The 21,166-nt window shown below is 45.2% G+C and overlaps 1 protein-coding gene across 1 annotated transcript in view; it reads left to right on the forward strand.

Moving 5' to 3' along the window:
* The first annotated feature begins 12,380 nt into the window (after window positions 1-12,380).
* Window positions 12,381-21,166, forward strand: part of LOC137425852 (schlafen family member 13) — a 42,047-nt gene continuing 33,261 nt past the window's right edge. The window contains exon 1 of the mRNA XM_078775221.1: window positions 12,381-12,522. Within this exon, the coding sequence (XP_078631347.1) occupies window positions 12,488-12,522 (35 nt within the window). The 5' untranslated portion in view covers window positions 12,381-12,487. The remainder of the gene's footprint in view (window positions 12,523-21,166) is intronic.

Raw genomic sequence — 21,166 nt, forward strand, 5'->3', positions numbered from 1 at the left:
GCACATGATGTAAACGTGAAGAGTGGCAAAAAAATTGCCCAAGAAGGAAGTCCCGTGTAAAATCGGAGTTTTGCATCGTTGTTCTGAAAGTGTTCTTCCTGCAGACCTGTTGCTCTTATCTTTTCTTCCAGGTCACACGCTTGAGTTCTGAGGGCAATATTGTCCTTCTGTAGTTCCTCCACGTTTTTTTCCAGTGCACGAATGTCTCTGAAAGACAGTTCCGTTTGGGTTTCAGTCCCTCCAACAGGTGGAATCTGCTCATGAATGGGGCACTGCTCAGGATTTGCATTGTGTAGTTCCAGCAGTATTGCTTGCCCTCTGAGAGGGGGCACACTTCCATTTCTAAGGGTGTGTGACGTCATATGCATAATGTCCATTGGGATGTACCATCATCACGGTGCACAATCTCTCGACCAATCAATGTTGAGCTTCCCATCCGTCAGAATAGTGATCGGTGGCATTGGCTTTGAAATTGAAACACGCCCAGGGAATAAAGACTAAAGAGGCAGGCGAATCTCTTGGTGAAAACCAAAAGTTCGTTGAGAAAAAGTTGCGTGCTCACTTACCTTCGAAAGGTAAATACCCAGGTATGTTTTCTTCCCGCAACCGAGTTTTAACCTGTTTCGAGTTCGCTTTGTTGGGGTTGCTTTCCTCGGTAAACCATTATCATCAAATTCAAACGTTCCCGCCATTTTACAAACTTCAGCTTGGCGGACGTCTGCGCTCTCCCCAGTGCCGTTCTACTTTTATGGAGGTTTCTTTTGGTTTTTTAAATATATATTTCATATTAATTTTTATTTCTTTGCACCCTATGTGCTCTGTACGTATTTTAATGACAGGTTGATTTTTACCGAATAGAAACCGATCACTCAATCGTTATGGAATATTAATAAGGAAGTCTTTCAATCAATCAATCGTTATGGAATATTAATAAGGAAGTCTTTCAATCAACTGCTGTACTTCTAATAACGCTCCCAAATGTTGCGGCCAAATCTTTCACGAACCGGCTGGCGAGGCCTGGCGTTCGATTGCAGGTGGCGGGAGTTTGGCCGGGGGCGGCGACGACTCGCACATTCTTCTTGAAATACATTTAACGTCCAATACTGGCAGGTTCGGCTCGTCCAGATTAACGGCCTCCCTGGTGGATGACACGTGGTACGTGGATGCCTCGTCCTGCGATGTGAAACACCAGGATGACAGTTTATAGCTGAGTCGGGATTCGAACCCAAGCTGGACAGTGTGTATATAGATAGCTATGTGCGCAAATCCATCCCGTTTCGGCTTGGAAATGAGATCTTTCACCGTCCGGATACAGAAGTGTGTGTGTCCTTGTGTGTGCCCGTGTCCGTGTCCCTGTCCCTTTTTTTTTACCATTTGAGTTTTGTCATCAAATTTTCACCAAACCCTTGTTATGATAATACGGCGAAAGGGAATTAATAATTTTGTCAAAAGGTCAAAGGTCAGCATCACATAAAATCATCAATTTTCATCCAATTGACCTGAAATTTCAATTTACCATTTCAGTTTTGTCATCAAATTTTCAACAAAGCTTTATTATGAGAATTAGGGCCCCATTATATGAACTTTTCTCGAGCATTACTTGGTTCCTCTTAAGAACACAAGGGTAGTCCAGCATGCACATGAGATTTTTTGAATGTCTATTTTTCTATTGTCTGGCATATTCTACAAGCCATGGCATTGTCCTTTCTTTTCTATATTTTGCCACTTGGCACATTACCATATAAAGGGGCCTTTTCTATGCCCCTGGCATTTTCCCAAGAATGTCCTTCATTTTCTATGGCCACTTACAGTGTGACAAATTGGTTCCATCTGCAGTAGCCGTCACAACGATGGATGAAAAATACATGGAGACATCACATATACATACATCAATTAAATTGCACGAATTATAAACCAGCCTATTTCCTGCGGTCTGTATGGGGGTCCTGCCCAATACTTTGTAAACCATCTCTCCCATTGCACGTCATAAATACGGTATCGATCCAATCCTGAACAAAGAAAACATTCTATATGGATTACTACCGGAGTCAAAATGTCAAACTTTTTGGGGTTTGCCTCTATGAGCCAAGCAAAAACTATGGAACTTAGGTGGAATTTGTTTTGAAAGCGATTAATAAGACGCATTGGCCGATGTATATTCCAAGTTTCAGCTAATTTCAACGCATAACCTTTGAGATATGAGCGCCAACACATTTCAGGTGGATGGAAGGACAGACTGACAGACACCAATGTTGATTTGAGGGTTTTCATTAATAAAACTCAAGAATGTGGAAACGGATGTTGATGAAATTTGGAACATATTACCTCGACATACAAAGCATTTACTTCTGGAATTTGCAGCCAATTTCATCCAGTAGAAGCCGAGAAACGAATTTTCAGTCCCTGTGTTAAAGTTTCATACAGAAACCATTCCATATAAAGGGAGGAGCGCTTCATGCTTCCGTTGATTACACCACCGAGTAATAAAAAAATAAAAAAATAACCACCTTTAGAGGCCATTTTTCCCCGCAAAGCGGGGGTTGGCCTTTTTCGGGCACCGTGGTTGTTTGTTGTTTTTCGGTCCCCTTTTTGAAGCAATGTTTTACGGCCGGATGCCCTTCCTGCCGCCAACCCTTTTTGTCGCCTTTTACAACAAACAGGGAATTACCAGTGAACTGGTACTCAATTAGCCGACCTCGGAAGGATGACAGGCTGAGTCAACCCCCCTGGCGTTAATTCAGCGATCGGACTGGGATTCGAACCCAGGATCCTGGGATCCTAAGCTGGTACCCTGACCGCTAAGCCAACACCAGGCTTAAATATTACATTACACCACCGAGTCTCGCACAAATATTCTCTTTAAGTGTTGCGGGTGGAACAGAAACCCAAATACAAAAGTATCTCTAAGTTCCGCGAGAATTCACCATTTTGATCTCTTCTTCTCGGCCAAAGTTGTGCAAGAGTAGCAGAGCTGGTTTTTAGGATAACGTGAGCTGACGCCATCCAGTCCAGTTGCAGAATCAGAGTTGAGGATTGCCAGAAACCTCTCCACCTTCACAGGTGCAAAAGACAGAATCCAGGAGCAGTTGGATATGACAGGGAAGGGTGGGTACCGAGAGTGAGGGGTTGGGCACACAAGATTTGGAAGAAATTGTGGAATTCGGCCTTCTCACCAGTGTAGTCAGCTGTGGTGCCATTTGAAGAGAGTGAAGCGATGGAAGGGGAGCATACTCCAGAAACACACTTAAGGCACCGCCAGGTTTGAGAGGAGTGGGGGCAAGTTTGAAAGTTAATTATTGAGGTTGGACAGATGTTGTTTTTTTGCTCTCCTGAGAGTGGACACATGCTTGTTGCAGACTTTTTGGAATGAGATTGCCTTCGGTCTGATTAGCCTTCCAGGAAGAGAAGACAGGTTTTTCGGAACAAATGCCTCACCACAGGATTCAGTGTAGGTGGGAAGAAGGGTAGGATAATTAAAGATGCGATGAGATGAATCTGTGTAAAATAAAGGGCAGGTTTCTGTGGAAGAATTCCCAGGTTGAGTTAACGTCTGAGATATGGGAGACCAATCCTGAAAAGAGATGGCTGATTGCAGTCCCTGCCAATCTGCTTGAGTGACCTGCCAGACTCACCAGCATTGAGGCAGCTCTCTGAGAATAGCCAGAGATATGTTGCCTCTCACAAACACATGTTCAGACAAACCAAATGGAGCAGAGGAAGAGCAGGAAACATTTGTGGGGAAGATTGTCATCACCAAGTCCAAAAGGGAGAATTTTCCATCGGGAGAAATCTGCGTCAGAAAATTCATAGTTTGTATCAGTCCCATGGAGTCACAGAAGTCCTTTGCTGGTGAGATATGTACCAACACCCAGCCAACTTGAATGGTAACAATTGAAATCACCACATATGAGGAAGAGAGAGTTTGGATGAGTGATTAAAAGTTGGTCTATGTTGTCTGAGAGAGATGTAGAGGGAGTCGTCACTGTTTCGAGTACAGTATGACAAACAAGAGTTGGGAACGTAGGGGAAGTCGAAACCAAAGGTGTTCGTGGGAGTTGAGGTTTACAATGTGAACACAGACAGTAAGAAATGGAGTTATTGTTGGAAAATGCAACACTCCCTCCAGAATGTTGTTCAGGCCTATCAAATCTGAGGAGCCAATAGCCAGGGAGAGATATGAAGAGTCAGGGATGTATTGTGTGGGAGGAAGGATTCTGTGAAACAGATGATGTCTGGTTTATTAGCAGATGCCTGAATTGAGAGATCTGTCAAGTTGGAGCTGAGGCCTCGGACGTTTGAGATCCACACAGTTAGGCACGGGGGGTCGGGGGGGAAGCAGTTCTGGCAGGGCATATGGAAAGGACGTCGGAGAGGGGATGTGATAGGGAGGGAGGGTGAGTAGCTGGGGTGGGGAGTGGGAGGGGCTGGGAAGGGGCCAGACAGTGAGAAGCTTGGAGGATGCCGGTCAGGGAGGAGGCTGGGAGTATCTGGTGCAGGGGAGTCTGGGGAGAGGGGGTGAAGGACAGGGGTGTGGGTGAAGGGAGATTAGAGGGGTGATGAAGGGGGAGCTGGGGGTGGGATGGAAGTCCTGGGAGTGGTGGGATGAAGAGGGATCTGAGAGCAGGTGGGACGGGGGTTCGCTGGGAGGGCGCAGGACAAGGTTGAAGCTTGGGAGGGAGTTGGATGAGGTTGGAGATGCGAGGAGGTAGGAAGAAGTTGAATATTGGAGGAAGGTGGGACGAGCATGAAGCTGGGAGGGGCGAGAGTGAAGTTGAGATGGTGTGGGACAAGGGGGTCAGGAGAGGGGGAAGCTTTTTGGGGGTTGGGTGAGGAGAGGATGCAGAAAGAGGGATGTTGAAGAAGAGGACATAGAAGGGGTGGGTTTGGAAGGATGTGGACTTGTCGACGATGTAGAGGAGGGTACTGACAGAGGGGTTTGACACTGTTAAAGGACCTGAAGGGGAATTGATTGTTTGTGCACACAATGTCTGCAAACTGGACGTCTCAAGATTCCCAATCTGGATATATGGTGATGGACATCATGGAAGGGGTGGAAAGAGTTGCAGGCATGGAGGAAAGTTGCTGTAGATGCGGGAAGAGAGTTAATGGACCAAGCGTTTGGGAGTGAGACGGGTTTAGAAAATAACGGAGGGAGCGGAAGACAAGATGGGGAGAGAAGGGGAAGCACACAAACACAACATTTGAGAGCAGGGAGATGTTCTGGAGGGATAGGGCTTGGGAGGAGGAGGCGTGGGAAGGGAGGTGGGTGGGGGGGAGGGTTGGGGTGGGTGGGAGAAGTATAAAACACAAGGACACCAAGGACTTCCAGGACAGAAGTTGGTATTTCAAAAAAGTGGATTTGGGGTGAAATTAGCAGGGGTAGAAAAGATCAAGGTTTTGGATGGGGGAAGATAAGAGATGGTGGTGAACAGCTGTTTTAAAGACCTGGAGGGTGGAGTGGGATTGAAGAGAGTGAGGGAGTTTGTTCCAGAGGCGGGAGAAAAGAGGAATGAATGTGAGCAGTCTTGATTTTGGCAGTTTAACCATAAGAGGGTTGCACGCAGATCTTGTGCGACCTGTAGAAATATTTGGGGCACAGAGCCCAGAGAGAGCTGGGGGGGCAAGGCCAGAGAGGAGTCGGGAGAAGACGGAAAGACCACCAACCTGCCTGCAGTGAGTGAGTGAAAGGCCCTTGGAGTTAGCTTCATCGCAGGAGATTCCAATGATTCTGAACGCTTTGGTTTCAACAGCGTGAAGCCGAGCTAGGTGAAAGGCAGGAGTACCGGCCCAGAGGGGAGAACAGTATTCCATTGAGCTGCGGATGAAAGCCTTGTATGTGGTGAGGAGCTCAGGTGTGCCAAGGAAGGACTTCGCACGGCGGAGGATGCCCAGTCGGCGACTGGCTTTGGAGGCCAGATTTGAAATGTGGTTTTCCCAGGAAAGATCATGGCAGATAGTGAGACCCAAAAGCTTGAGTGACAGAACTTCTTGGAGAGGATTATTCAGAAAGTGGATGGGAGGGTTGTCCAGTCGGTCTTTTCGGAGAGGCATTGTAAGAGTGTGAGATTTGTCAGGATTGAAAGACATGTTCCACTTGTTTGCCCAGTCTGTGATTTTGTCCAGGTCTGCAGAGAGTGAGGAGGCTGCAGACTGCCGATCTGAGGGATGAGGAATAGAGCGACAGAGAGTAGAGTCATCAGCAAAGAGATAGAGAGGATTTTCAAGAGAGTCAGAGAGATCATTGATGAAGACCAGAAAAAGCACAGGGCCCAGAATACTGCCTTGGAGAACTCCAGCCTGAACAGGAAGACGAGATGAGAGAAACCCATTCAGGGCCACACGTTGATTATGACTAGAGAGGAAGTCTGCCAGCCATGCGTGGAGATTTCCATGGATACCAAAGGAGGAGAGTTTGGTGAGCAGAGCGGGTTGCCAGACCGTATCGAAGGCACGTGATATGTCAAGGGAGACAGCTCTAATTTCCTGTTTGGCATTGAGGACCTCCATCCATTGTTGAGAAAGCAGAGGCAGCATGTCCAGAGTAGAGTGACCAGGTCTGAAACCAAATTGATGATCAGAGATCAAGCCATTGGAGAAGAGGAAAGATTTCATATCTGAAGCAATGATGGATTCCATGACTTTGCTGTTAATTGGGAGAAGGCTGATTGGTCTGTAGTTGCTCGGATCTGTTTTTGCACCTTTTTTGTGCAAAGCGGTGATGTTGATTGATTTCCAAGCAGACGGCAGATGACCTTAAGCAAAAGAGAGGGTGAAGAGAACAGAGAGAGGGAGTGAAAGAGCGGAAGAACAGGATTCCAGTTGCAGAATTCCATCAGGTCCAGTTGCAGAATCAGAGTCGAGGGTTGACAGAAACTTTTCCACCTTGTCAGGAGGAAAGGACCCAGAGTCCAGGAGCAGCTGGGTACGACTGGGTACGGTGGGTACAGAGAGGGATGGGTTTGGACCACAAGATTTAGAGGCAAACACAGAGTTGAGGCATTCAGCTTTTTCAAGTGCGGAGTCAGCCGTGTAGCCGTTTGAGGTGAGGGAGGGGATGGAGGGGGAACAAACACCAGAAACAGATTTGACCAGATGCCACCAGGATTTGGAAGAGGGAGACAGATAAGAGAGTTCGGTCTTGAGAACAGAGAGATATTGTTTCCTGGCTCTCCTGAGGGTGGACCAACACTTGTTTCGGGCTTTGTGAAAGGAAATGAGATTTCCTTCCTTTGGATTTGCTTTCCAGGAGACGAAAGCAAGTTGTTTCTGGGCAACAGCCTCACCACAAGATGCCGTGTACCATGGACGGGAGGAAGGGTATGACAACTGAAGACGAGATGGGATAAATCTGTGCATGAGAGAGAGCAATTTACTTTGGAAGAATTCCCAGGATGAGTTGATGTCAGAGGCGGTAGAGATGGGAGACCAGTCCAGATGATTGATGGCTGCTTGAAGACCATGCCAGTTGGCCTGAGTGAAATGCCAGACTCGTCGAAGCTGAGGAGGCTTTCTGAGAATGGTCAGAGAGATGTCCACTTTAACAAGCACATGATCAGATGAGCCGATTGGAGCAGAAGAAGAGCAGCAGACATTTTCAGGGAAGTTAGTCATAACCAAGTCCAGAAGAGAAGATGCTCCGTTGACTGAGATCCGGTCGGGAAATTGACAGATTGTGTCAGTCCCAGTGAGTCGCAGAAGTCCTTTGCTGAAGAGCCATGGCTGGTGAGAGGTACCCATACCCAGCCAACTAGCATGGTGACAATTGAAATCCCCACATATGAGGAAGAGAGAGAGTTGGGATGGGTACATAGAAGTTGGTCCATATTATCAGACAGCGAGATGTAGATGGAGTCATCACTGTTTGGTGGACGGTACAACAAACATATGAACAAAAGGTGGGAGCGAAGGGGAAGCCGTAGCCAAAGGTATTCCTGGGGGTGAGGTGGAGAGAGGGCAGTGCAGGGCGAGTGAGGAAGAGTTTTTTTTATAAAGATAGCAACCCCACCTCCAGGACGCGGCTCAGGCCTATCATACCGGAGGAGGGAGTAACCTGGGAGAGATACCAAGGAATCAGAGACATCATGAAGGAGGAAAGTTTCTGTTAAGCAGATCACGTCTGGTTTGTCAGAAGCAACCTGTATGGAGAGATCAGTCAAGTTTGAGCGAAGGCCCCGGATGTTTGAGGTCCATGCCGTTAATGAAGAGGAAGGGGGAGCATCGGATACAGAACAGGGGGTGGGAGGGGTATGGTAAGATGTGGAAGAGGAGGAAGAGGTAGGGAGAGCTGTTGAAGGTGTGTCAGAGATTTCAGAATAGCTTGGAGAAAGGGAAGAATGGGGGCGGAGAAAAGGTTTGATGGTGATTGGGTGAGGCACAGTGAGGTGTTATTTGAGGAGGGGGAAAAGTGAGGCAGAAGGTTTGGGTAGATGAAGGTGAAAGTTGGAAGGGGGAAGAAGCGGGGAGGACGTTTTGAGGAGGAGGGGAGAGAAGGGAGTCTAGGAGGAGAGGAGCGAGGGAGAGTCTCGGAGGGGAGGGGTGTGGGGGGAGTTTAGGAGGGAAGGGGCAAGGGGGGAGATTTGAAAGGGATGGGTGATGGGGAAGATTTGGAGGTGAGGGGCAAGGGGGAAGATTTGAAAGAGATGGGTGATGGGGAAGATTTGGAGGGGAGGTGTAATGAGGAAGTTTTGGAGGGGAGGGGTGATGGGGACGTTTTGGAGGGAAGGGGTGATGGGGAAGATTTGGAGGGGAGGGGCAAGGGGGAAGATTTGAAAGGGATGGGTGATGGGGAAGATTTGGAGGGGAGGGGAAGGAGGAATATTTGAAAGAGATGGGTGATGGGGAAGATTTGGAGGGGAGGTGCAAGGGGGTAGATTTGGAGGGAAGGGGTGATGGGGAAGTTTTGGAGTGGAGGGGTGATGGGGAAGTTTTGGAGGGAAGGGGTGATGGGAAAGATTTGGGGGGAGGGGTGAGATTGGATTTTGAAAAGTGTACGATTAATGGGAAACGAACAATTATTGCAAAATGAGTTTCTTGAGACCTTCGATTCAAAAATACGTTTGAGGACGCTGAAGGAGGGGTGGAGTGCAGTCGAGTTTTGGGAATGTAGAAAAGAGGAACTGTAAGAGATGAAATTTTATTTTTTGGAATGAATAGATTTGGTGAGCAAGTCGAAAGCATCCTTTTATAGAAGAAGAAGAAAAAGGTGTTATAATATACGACAGAATACAGTTCTTCAGGGGAAAGTTTAAACATTTTTAACAACGTGATCACGAACAACGTGATCGAAGAACAAAACGAACAAATAAGAACAACGAATAAACGAATAAGAACAGAGAAGGAAATATATATATATTTTTTTTGAGTTGAGATTTGGAACAAGGAAGTATGGGGTGAAAGACTGGGACAAAAACAGAGAATGGAAGTAATTTCAGCGCAATCGACGAACCGCTGAGAGAAAAACAAAGCCTCAAGGTCGGACACGGGAGCCTACTCGGCCTCAGAATACGCGACACGAATTAACCGGCGATTTTGTATACATGTATGAAAAATTAACACCGAGAATCTTACTAAAGACACACTATAGGTACACACACCGAAAGATAGATACAGTTTCGACAAAAACACAATTGTGAAAAATTACTTAACTTCGAAAGTGTGAGCGCATGGACAGCTTCAAAAAGACGTGACCTCCAATCTTGCGCATGATACTGTTGTTACTTTTGTTGATGTTGTTGATACTGTTGGATATTGTTACGTTTATGGGGGGTCGGCAATGGAATACCTTCGGCCAGGTAGGATTGTTTAGGTAGTGTGCTCCGACTGTCATGAAGAAGAAGAAACCTGTAACTTAAGTCAGCTCCGTGTGTACGGATTAAGTGTGACGTGTGTTCGGATTAAGTGTGACGTGTGGCCATACGGAGGGTGGCTCTTGTGTTATGTAGCTTAGGGGTGAAGGGTAAATCCCCTGTGTGTAAATGATCTTGGTGATTTTTTCCCTTGTTCCTTATGATGCTACACTACACAAACTACCAGCCAAGCAATCGGTGCTTAATTATAGACATTAAATAAACTGACTGAATTCAGACGTTTGAACAAGGCCCCTGATGCCGCCAGCCGAGTCATCGCAAGGGCACAGGAGGGGCGTCGGTCCCGCCCCGAGGGGTGCTGCTTGGTCGGTACCATGGAGCGATGAGATGGGCTCTTTGATTGGAGCACGCGCAGATGTCATCGGTTGACGTTCGAGACCGGGGAACGAAAAAAGCTGAGGACCGCCATTTTTGTCCCCCCTCGCACCGCGGAGCGAAAGGGGGACTATGGTTTTCCCCTCTGTCCGTGCGTGCGTGCATAAGCGAAGGACGGCATTCAAATTTGGTGTGTGGGTGCAACCCACGTCAAAATCCAAGATGGCCGCCGCCATGTAGGTCTGACGCCATGTATGTCTGAACCTTGTGAGAGGAATATCTTGAAAAATAAGCGAAGTACCAACTTCTAATCTAGTGTGTGTGTATGTGTATCTAGGCATAAGGAAGAACCCTATTGAAAATTGGGTCGCCACGTCAAAATCAAAGATGGCCACCGCCATGTATGTCTGAATCCTGTGAGCTGAATATCTTGAAAAATAAGCGAAGTACCAACTTCTAATCTGGTGTGTGGGTGTATCTAGGCATAAGGAAGAACGCTATTGAAAATTGGGTCGCCACGTCAAAATCCAAGATGGCCACCGTCATGTATGTCTGAACCTTGTGAGCTGAATATCTTGAAAAATAAGCGAAGTACCAACTTCTAATCTGGTGTGTGGTTGTATCTAGGCATAAGGAAGAAGGCTATTGAAAATTGGGTCGCTACGTCAAAACCCAAGATGGCCGCCGCCATGTATGTCTGAACCTTGTGAGCTGAATATCTTGAAAAATAAACGAACTACTAACGTCTAATCTGGTGTGTCGGTGTATCTACCCATAAGGAAGAATGCTATTGAAAATTGGGTCGCCACGTCAAAATCCAAGATGGCTGCCACCATATATATATGTCTGAACTTTGTGAGCGAAATATCTTGAAAAATAAACGAACTACAAACGTCTAATCTGGTGTGTCGGTGTATCTACCCATAAGGAAGAATGCTATTGAAAATTGGGTCGCCACGTCAAAATCCAAGATGGCCACCGCCATGTATGTCTGAACCTTGTGAGCAGAATATCTTGAAAAATAAGCGACGTACCAACTTCTAATCTGGTGTGTGGGTGTATCTAGGCATAAGGAAGAACGCTATTGAAAATTGGGTCGCCACGTCAAAATCCAAGATGGCCGTCACTATATATATATGTCTGAACCTTGTGAGCAAAATATCTTGAAAAATAAACGAACTACTAACGTCTGATCTGGTGTGTGCGTGTATCTATGCATAAGGAAGAACCCTATTGAAAATTGGGTCGCCACGTTAAAATCCAAGATGGCCGCCTGCGTCTTCCCCTTTCTCAACTCGCATCACTTCACCGACGGGGGACCTAGGCATAACGCTTGTATTTTCTTGTGCTGGGTCCTCTGCGTGCGGTAGCATTTCGAGCTTGCTCTTGGCGGTGGATTCGCACGCTTGCTCTGTTTCTGGCTGCGTGGAGGAGTGGACGCATCTTTTCCCTGATTCGTTGGTGCTGGCTTCGTGATGTCTGTTTGCGCCTGAGAGACCTCGGTGCTTTGTGGAGCGTGGGACGAGGACGGAACAAGGGCGTGCTCGCTTCACGTTTGGCGGCTGGAGTGAACGAACTTCGCGCAGAGGGCCTGTTTCCCACACACGGAGCAGGGACCCGTGCGACGCCGACGGGGATGGGGACCGCTTGAGGAGACCACCGAGTGCAGGGAAATGCACCACACAAACACATTTTCACTTTCGTTTTGATATCTCCCTTGTCCGTTTTACGAGTCTGTGTGGGGGCACCCCAAATAGGAATTTTAGTCCTGCACATTTCTTGTTCCCTGGCATTTCTTTTATTTAACCCGTTATTTGTTGAACTTTCATTCCTTGTCCTGTCCCGTTTATTTGTTGGTGGTTCGGAAAACCCGCTTCGCGTCCGACCATCCAGGTAAGCGGTTGCTGCCCTCCACTACACCCTCGCGCGTATAAATAACTCCTCGGAGCGCCTCGGAGGTAAGCTCGATCGGTCATTTGCCCGAGGCCGGTATTTATCGGCAGACACAACAATATTTAATGTCCACCCACTAATGCTGGGAGACTGGACAGCCTGCTTATTGTTCATCTTTGGGATGGCACACACATTTTTACCTCGTCGTGCCTGCAAGACACAGGGAAAGTTTAGGAAAGTATATTTTAATTTAAAAAAAACGTTGCCTTGACAAAAAAGTTTTTTTTTTTTTCCTGTGCTCAGTGCTGGAGGATATACAACAGGCATTTTAAGGCCATTTTCCCTCCTAGAGCGGGGGTGTTCTGGAGGATATCATGGCTTTCTTCCCACTTCCTTCCAATTAACCTGAGGATATGGATACATCTGAACCAATTGAGGTCGATGAAATGTGAGCTGCAATTTCTCAATGTTTTCTTAAGTTAATGTTTTTGTCTAGGATTAAAGTTTAACTGAGATTATATAATTTTTGGCACATGGTGTTTTATTATTGTTTACCATTTCTCTTAAATTTAAACAATTCCTCTCCAGAGATGTTATACAAGGATGTACAAAGAGAGAAGATTTTTTTTTAAATGGAAGCTCTGCCCATCTAGCCTACCTGATGTCTCCACATGAGTAATACACTTTGTTTCACGAAGGCAAATTGTGTAATACAATCTGAATTATTTTCTATGAAACTCAAATAGGCATATAAGCAATATGCAATCACACCATTTTATAACAATCTGGCTCCCCTCCATCCATTAATTTACAGTCACGTGAAAAAGTAAGTGCACCCCATGTAAAGTTTTGACTTTTTCAACATATTTCAACATACAGCTATTTGATCTTCATTTCAACAATATTGACAGATAAAGGTGATATAATATAACAAATATCATGAAACATTTACATTTTGTAGTCCATTGTATTATTTAAATAAACATAAATGCAAACTTCGCATGTGGAAAAAGTAAGTACACCCCGACATTTATCACTACTTCAAATACCTAAAATTTGAATCAGGTGCACCAGCTCAGGTGCAAATGATTAGAACATCGTCAGAGAGGATCTTGGAGGAACCTGTCTTATTTAAACCTCAGACATTTGGTTTGGTTTGCTCTTTGTTGTTGAAGTGTGCGGCGTCACCATGCCTAGATCAAAAGAGCTCTCTGAGGCCTTCAGAAAGAAGGTTAAAGATGCCTACGAGTCTGGGAAGGGATTTAAAAAGATCTCCAAACAATTTGAAATCAATCATTCGACTGTCCGGAAGATCATCTCCAAGTGCAGAAGATTCCAAACAACTGCCAACTTGTTCAGGCCAGGCCGCTCCAGCAAGTTCAGCCCGAGAGCAGACCGCAATATGCTGAAAGAAGTCTCTAAGAACCCCAGAATGTCATCACGGGACCGACAGGTAGCTCTTGCCACTGTTGATGTCAAAGTGCACGAGTCTACCATTAGAAAGAGGCTGCACAAATTTAATCTACATTGGAGGTGTGCCAGGAGGAAACCTTTGCTGTCCAGAAAGAACATCAGGGCAAGACTAAAGTTTGCCAATGTACACCAAGGCAAAGACCAGCACTTTTGGAACAATGTGCTCTGGACAGATGAGTCAAAGGTAGAGCTATTTGGCCACAGTACCAGAAGACATGTTTGGCGAAAACCAAAGATAGCATTTGACCCCAAGAACCTGATACCAACTGTAAAGCATGGTGGTGGAAATATTATGGTTTGGGGCAGCTTTGCTGCATCAGGGCCTGGGCAGCTCACCATCGTGGAATCCACGATGAATTCTTCATTGTACCAGAGGGTGCTTGAGGATAATGTGAGGCCATCTGTCGGAAAGCTGAAGCTCAACCGAAGGTGGACCTTGCAACATGGCAATGACCCTAAACATACCAGTAAATCCACCAAGGAATAGCTGAAAAGAAAGAAATGGAGGGTTCTGGAATGGCCAAGTCAAAGCCCGGATCTAAATCCCATTGAGATGTTGTGGGGGGATTTGAAATGAGCTGTGCATGCAAGAAACCCCTCAAACATCGCACAGCTGAAAGAATTCTCCATGGAGGGGTGGGCAAAAATTTCTCCCAGTCGATGTCAGAGACTGGTAGACAGTTATAAGAAACGCCTACTTGAGGTTGTTTCTGCCAAAGGGGGCAATACCACCTATTAGAGCCAAGGGTGTACATACTTTTTCCACATGCGAAATTTGCATTTATGTTTAATTAAATTATACAATGGACTACAAAATGTAAATGTTTCATGATATTTGTTATATTATATCACCTTTATCTATCAATATTGTTAAAATGAAGATCAAATAACTATGTTGAAATATGTTGAAAAAGTCAAAACTTTACATGGGGTGTACTTACTTTTTCACGTGACTGTACCTACCTATTTCCCTCAGCCATTTTCATTCATTAATTTAGGCACCCTCACAATTATCTTACTGTATCGGAGCAAAGCTGGATGTCACCGAAACTACAAAATTGACATTTAACCATTATTGGGCCTCGGTAGTGGTTCCAAACCCGGTTATACTTCTGGTTCCAATCCCGACACTGGCCTTAAGTGGCCACCAAAGGCTAGCAGATAAGCACGCACTTTAGCCTTAGTCCAGTGCACATACTCCGGCCCGAGTTCTAGCAAACCGAGAAGAGTACTCCCACCTGAAGGGCAGTGGGGCCCTCGAGTGTCTTCCTATAATGGAGCAAATGTGGATGTCACTCAAACTCCAAAATTAACACGTGGCAGAAATAGAGCTACTTTTGGTGGTACTATACCGGTATTACAAATCATCTTCTTTTATCTTGTAATATGGAGTGTAATATGTTGTGATTGATAAAAAATTCTTGCAAAAATGACAAAAGTTATAAAGTGCATTTCCAAGACAGTGCTGCAGCACTTTGCCCACCGAACGTGGGCTGAAAAGGGTACTCGGATTTATAGGCCCTTAGAGCGGGAGTGCTTGCTAGTATGTATTACTTATGTAAAATTTCAATTACAAATTCAAGAATATAATCCACGTAATGTAAAATTGGACTTCAACAATATTATGCAAAGAACAGATGTCATGTGATCATAATATTGTCTTTGCGAAATGTGATTGTGAAAGCTCTTTCTTGATTGGAATCAACCCCGCCAACCCCAAGTCCTCAAAAGTCATCTACCCCCTTCCCCTCCCCCTCCCCCCAGTCAACCCCAAGTTCTCCTCAAAAGTCATCTACCGATCCCTCCTCTCACTTCTGCCCCCCCCCCCCCCCCAGTCAAACCCAAGTTTTCAAAAGTAATACAGTTCGACAGTACTCAGACCATTTCATGAAAGCAACGAACGTTTGCATAGGTAACACACTGCATAGTGAACACTGCACACCAAACCTGTCTTGACTGACTTACTTCTGTCGTTAATTTTTTAACTTGAAAGCATCGAATACACTTCACTTTACAAATTAAAAATTGCTTAAGCCAAACCTTATTAATAAATATTGTTTACTGCCTTTTGCCACATGGTCAATTTATTGCATACAAAGTTTTTCAAAGTGTTGTTTAGTTATATAGTTGGAAAATAATTAACTTGCCTGACATAAACTCTTTATATATACACTGGGAGTATGAAAAAAGATATAATTACACTGCAGTACGATTCCTAACCACTGTTTCCAGTCGTTGTACTTTTACTAACTCATAATACACAACTAACTCCCTCGCAAGCACCCATGGAGATTGCACACAATTTAAATTGCGACTTCAAGACCTCAACTCTTCCCCCTCCATCCCTACCCAATTCCTTCCTACCCCTCTCTCCCACTCTCTGCATTGCGTCTGACCAGATACATTCAAAACGGCCATTAAATTGCATTTTTTTGTCGAAAAACACCATTATTCATTCGATTTCCCCCCCCCCCCCCCCATTTTGCTGCAACCAAGTCTTAAACCACCTTAGCGACAATGAAAAATGAACTCTTATGTCAAATTAGAGTTAAGATGAAGTCGTGAGAGTGGCAGAAAGCGCAAGCCTTACAAAAAATACCAATGATGCATGAGACCTACATAGAGCGATCAAAATGGCGGCGATTTGATTTTTAAGCCCGTCCCTCAACGTAAAGATAGGGGATAGGCAGACTGGCAGAGAATATATGCATGAATCTCTCTTGAAATGGTCGATTGTACTTGCATCCACTTCCCTTCAAACCAAATCATTCTGCATACTAATTACTCTGGTTAAAAAAAAAACACTGCTTCAACTCCTCACGTTCTAACTATTGTTATGATAACATTATTACCTCCACCACTGAAGGTGAACAGAGGTTATGTTTTCAACCCTGTCTGTTTGTTTTTCTGTGAGCAGGATATCTCAGAAGGTTATGGTCGGATTCAGTAAAAAAAAAAATTGGTGGACAGGTTGGGTGAGTGACGAGGACAAATTGGTTAGATTTTGGTGAAGATCTGGAACCAGATACGAGAATTTTTAAGTGATTCTTCACCATTGAGAGATGCGACCAAAAACGATATACCATCGGACCCCGCTATTTACGGGGGATACGTTCCTGGGAAATGCCGCGAATTGCAAAACCGCAAATGATGGAACATTGTTTCAATGGAAAAAGGGGGGATTGGTTCCTGAGTCATGATAATCCGCGAATACAGAGGAACAAACCGTGAATGGCGAGGCAAAATTCGCGAATGGTGAGGCAAATCTCGAGAATGTCAATGATAATCCACCAAGGTTGATAAGTTCCGGAAATGGCGAGACAAAACCCACACATTTCAGCGATAATCCGGCAAATGGCGAGGCAAATCACACGAATGTCGACGATAAACCACGAAGGTCGATGAAAATCCTGCGAATGTATGCCGCGGCATTGTATCAATGGGGAAAAGCGGGATAGTTTATAGGTTCCCGGCGGTTCCTGTTTCATAGTGGAAATTTTTTAGTTTAAAATGTTTTCAACCGCAAATGCACATGATTATAGTTCCATTAGAAAATGCTTACAAATTTTAGAAAAACGACAACACCATGTACCATTTCCAATTTATTGAAGGAATGCACTTACAGTTTATTATAAATAGCACCACAAAGCGGGCATAACCCCTCAGCCCATGCATGGTGGAAAGCAATTTCAAGATGGCTGCCGTGGCGGCCATCTATCTATAATTCCACTAATCTCTGTGTGTATGTTTGTTTGTATGTTTGTATGTTTGTCTGTGACCGCTGTTTCTCGACAACTACCGGTCCGATATACTTGAAACTTGCCAGGTATATTGCTGGGGACCCGAGGATGTGCCTTTTCAAGGTTTTAAATTAATCGCAGAAGTAGTTACCGAGCTATGTCCAAAAAACGATTCAACCAATCAGAGAGCAGCGAGCTATCACGTGTGCCGAACGTGGCGAACAGACTCTGCCTCGGATGGCACATTTGAGAGCGTATTCATTTATTTCCCGTCGGCAAACTATGTTGGCGCTATGTTGGCGTTAAACTATGTTTTAAAACTAATTAAAACTAATTTGCGATTCTTTCGCTTTCCTGCGATATGCGACCTTCCGGAGCTCCTGTGAGAGCGTGCGCCATTACGGATAGTACGGGTACGGGCATGCCATATGTTGGCGTTAAACTATGTTTTAAAACTAATTAAAACCATTTCATGTAAATAGAGGGGGGGGGGATTGTCACTGTACTCGCAAGCCGTTCGCCGTTCGCTTTGGCGTTGCGAATGGACCAAAACATTTCATGGACCAAACCATTTCATGTAAAGCGTTCGCCGTTCGCTTTGGCGTTGCGAATGGACCAAAACATTTCATGGACCAAACCATTTCATGTAAATAGAGGGGGGGGGATATAATTTTAGATATATATATAGTACGGGCATGCCCTAGTATAGAAAATCACAGCACACCCATTTTCGAAATGAACCTTCCTCTACTCAACCCCAACACACACTGCAAACATTTATTTAATCGGACAAGCCATTCTGCTTGAAATTGACGGAAACCAATTTCAAGATGGCTGCCGTGGTGGCCATATTGAAAATCGCAGCGCGCCCATGAACATTCCACTACTCAACCCCAACACACACTGCAAAAATGGATTTAATCGGACAAGCCGTTCTGCTCGAAATTGACGGAAACCAATTTCAAGATGGCTGCCGTGGCGGCCATATTGAAAATCGCAGCGCGCCCATTTTCGAAAGGAACCTTCCTCTACTCAACCCCAACACACACGGCAAAAATGGATTTAATCGGACAAGCCGTTCTCCTTTAAATTGACGGAAACCAAAAGTTGACGACGCCCGCACGAACGACGCCCGTGATGACAATACCCCTTAGCCCAATTTGGGCTGAGGGGTGAAAAGTGCTTAACCAGCATAACCATACTGCACTGTGAAACAAAAAATCCCCAACACCATCATGTACCGTTTCAATTTTTACTTTACCAACACACGCAACTTTTCAAATGGTAATGATGATGATGGTGATGAATTAAAATCCCATGAATTCCTTGAACACTCAGGATGACTCAAATGATAGTCCTGCAATGTCTTGCACTGAGGGAGAGGCAGGAGAAGGAGCAGATGAGGGTGTTGGTAAGGACACTGAGAGGGTGGCAGGAGAGGATGCTGATGGTCTTGATGTGGAGAGAGCAGGGTGAAAGAAATGGATAATGGAGAGCTGCCTGGCAGATTGGTGCAGGTTTCGATGCAGCTCTTTCGAGGAGAGAAACAAATCATCCAAGCCCCTCTTAAACTTGAGGTACCTCTCCATGACTGGGTCAGCGTCTTCCAACCTGTCGACAATCACCAGGCTGTCCTGCAGCACCTCGCCCAGGAACTGGATTGTTAGAGGGGTCAATATATGGTTGAACCCCAAAAAAATTGATACAAAAGGTTTTTCAATGGATTCTGGTACCATTGGGCATGCTAAATAACATACTAAAAATCTAGTAACATCTTACATTCCGGAAAGGGGTTATTTTCAAGATGGCGTCCAAGATGGCCGCCGGGAGCTTAAAATGGCCATATCTCAATTATTATTCAACCTAGAAAGGTGGTTTTGGTGTCTAACCCTAGGTTTTAGGGCCCAGGGAATCCAATTGAATCAATAAAATTACCATCAGTTAATTATTTATTGACAAGTTCAAGATGGCATCCCAAGGTGACATCCTGATCCACTAAAATGGCTCTGTCGAATAGTAGTCAACTTAGAGAGATATTTTCAGTGTGTATACCTAGGTTTAAGGCACCCAGGAAATCATCAAAATTACTTAAATAAGCACAAAGTAATCAGGTAATCCAGTAAGCCAGGTTTACCAGCCCATTAGGCATTTGTTGTCTTACACAGTTAGTCGCTATTCATCGTCATCCTCCGACTCACCAGCTAATGAACCAAGTGTGTGTTTCAGATTGGAGATAAGAGTGTAATGTGTCTACACCACTGCCACCTGTGACTCCAGTCCACAGTATTCAGTGATCATTACAGACAAAGGTTTGTACAAAGCTTGAGAGGTTATGGCAAGGGACAGACTATTTTATATTGGGGAGGGGGGTGGGGGGGGGGGGGACTGAAAAATCTGACAAACAATTTATTTTCATCTCAAAAGGAATAAATATATTATTTGGTACATGTATGCATAAACAAAATCCATATTTTTTAGACATTTCCAAAAGAAATGTACACTTGTAATGCTCCAGACAGTTTCTTGAAGGTCATTCATTGTAACTGCTCCACTGCCTGCAAGACACTCCACTGCTCTTGTAAACGATATGGACTACCATGTACTACTGCCTGTGGACCGTGCCAACTTGAAGAATGTGACAATCCACATAACAAGTTTCTTCCAGAGGAGTCGGAGGATGACGATGAATAGCGACGAACTGAAAAAGACAACAAATGCCTAATGGGCTGGTAAACCTGGCTTACTGGATTACTTGATTACTTTGTGCTTATTTAAGTAATTTTGATGATTTCCTGGGTGCCTTAAACCTAGGTATACTCACTGAAAAAATCTCTCTAGGTTGATTACTATTCGACAGAGCCATTTTAGTGGATCAGGATGTCACCTTGGGATGCCATCTTGGACATGTCAATAAATAATTAACTTTTTTTTTTGTATACTGAATCGAGGCTCGTGAAAGACCTAACATTTATTTCACAAACAAAACAACCAGACAAACAAAATATACAAAAAGAGGGAGCGGAAGACAAGATGGGGAGAGAAGGGGAAGCACACAACCACAACATTTGAGAGCAGGGGAGAAGTGTGGGAGGGAGAGGGCTTGGGGGGAGGAGGCATGGGAAGGGGGGGGGGGGGGGGGGGGAGAGGTATAAAACACAAGGGGACCGAAATTAGCGGGGGTAGAAAAGATCAAGGTTTTGGATGGGGGAGGATAAGATATGGTGGTGAACAGCTGTTTTAAAGACCTGGAGGGTGGAGTGGGATTGAAGAGTGAGGGAGTTTGTTCCAGAGGCGGGAGAAAAGAGGAATGAAGGAGTGAAGGTGAGCAGAAAGTCTTGATTTTGGCAGTTTAACCATAAGAGGGTTGCAGGCAGATCTTGTGCGACCTGTAGGAATATTTGGGGGACAGAGCCCAGAGAGAGCTCGGGGGCAAGGCCAGAGAGGAGTCGGTAGAAGATGGAAAGACCACCAACCTGCCTGCAGTGAGTGAGTGAAAGGCCCTTGGAGTTAGCTTCATCGCGGGAGATTCCAATGATTCTGTACGCTTTGGTTTCAACAGCGTGAAGACGAGCTAGCTGTGGGGCAGGAGCACCAGACCAGAGGGGAGAGCAGTATTCCATAGAGCTGCGGATGAAAGCCTTGTATGTGGTGAGGAGCTCAGGTGTGCCAAGGAAGGACTTCGCACGACCGATGATACCCAGTCGGCGACTGGCTTTGGAGGCCAGATTTGAAATGTGGTTTTCCCAGGAAAGATCATGGCAAATAGTGAGACCCAAAAGCTTGAGTGACAGAACTTCTTGGAGAGGATTTTTCAGAAAGTGGATGGGAGGGTTGTCCAGTCAGTCTTTCCGGAGTGACATCGTAAGAGTGTGAGATTTA

The sequence above is a fragment of the Myxine glutinosa genome, chromosome 4, assembly GCF_964187855.1.
Source record: "Myxine glutinosa chromosome 4, kmMyxGlut1.1, whole genome shotgun sequence".
NCBI lineage: Eukaryota > Metazoa > Chordata > Myxini > Myxiniformes > Myxinidae > Myxine > Myxine glutinosa.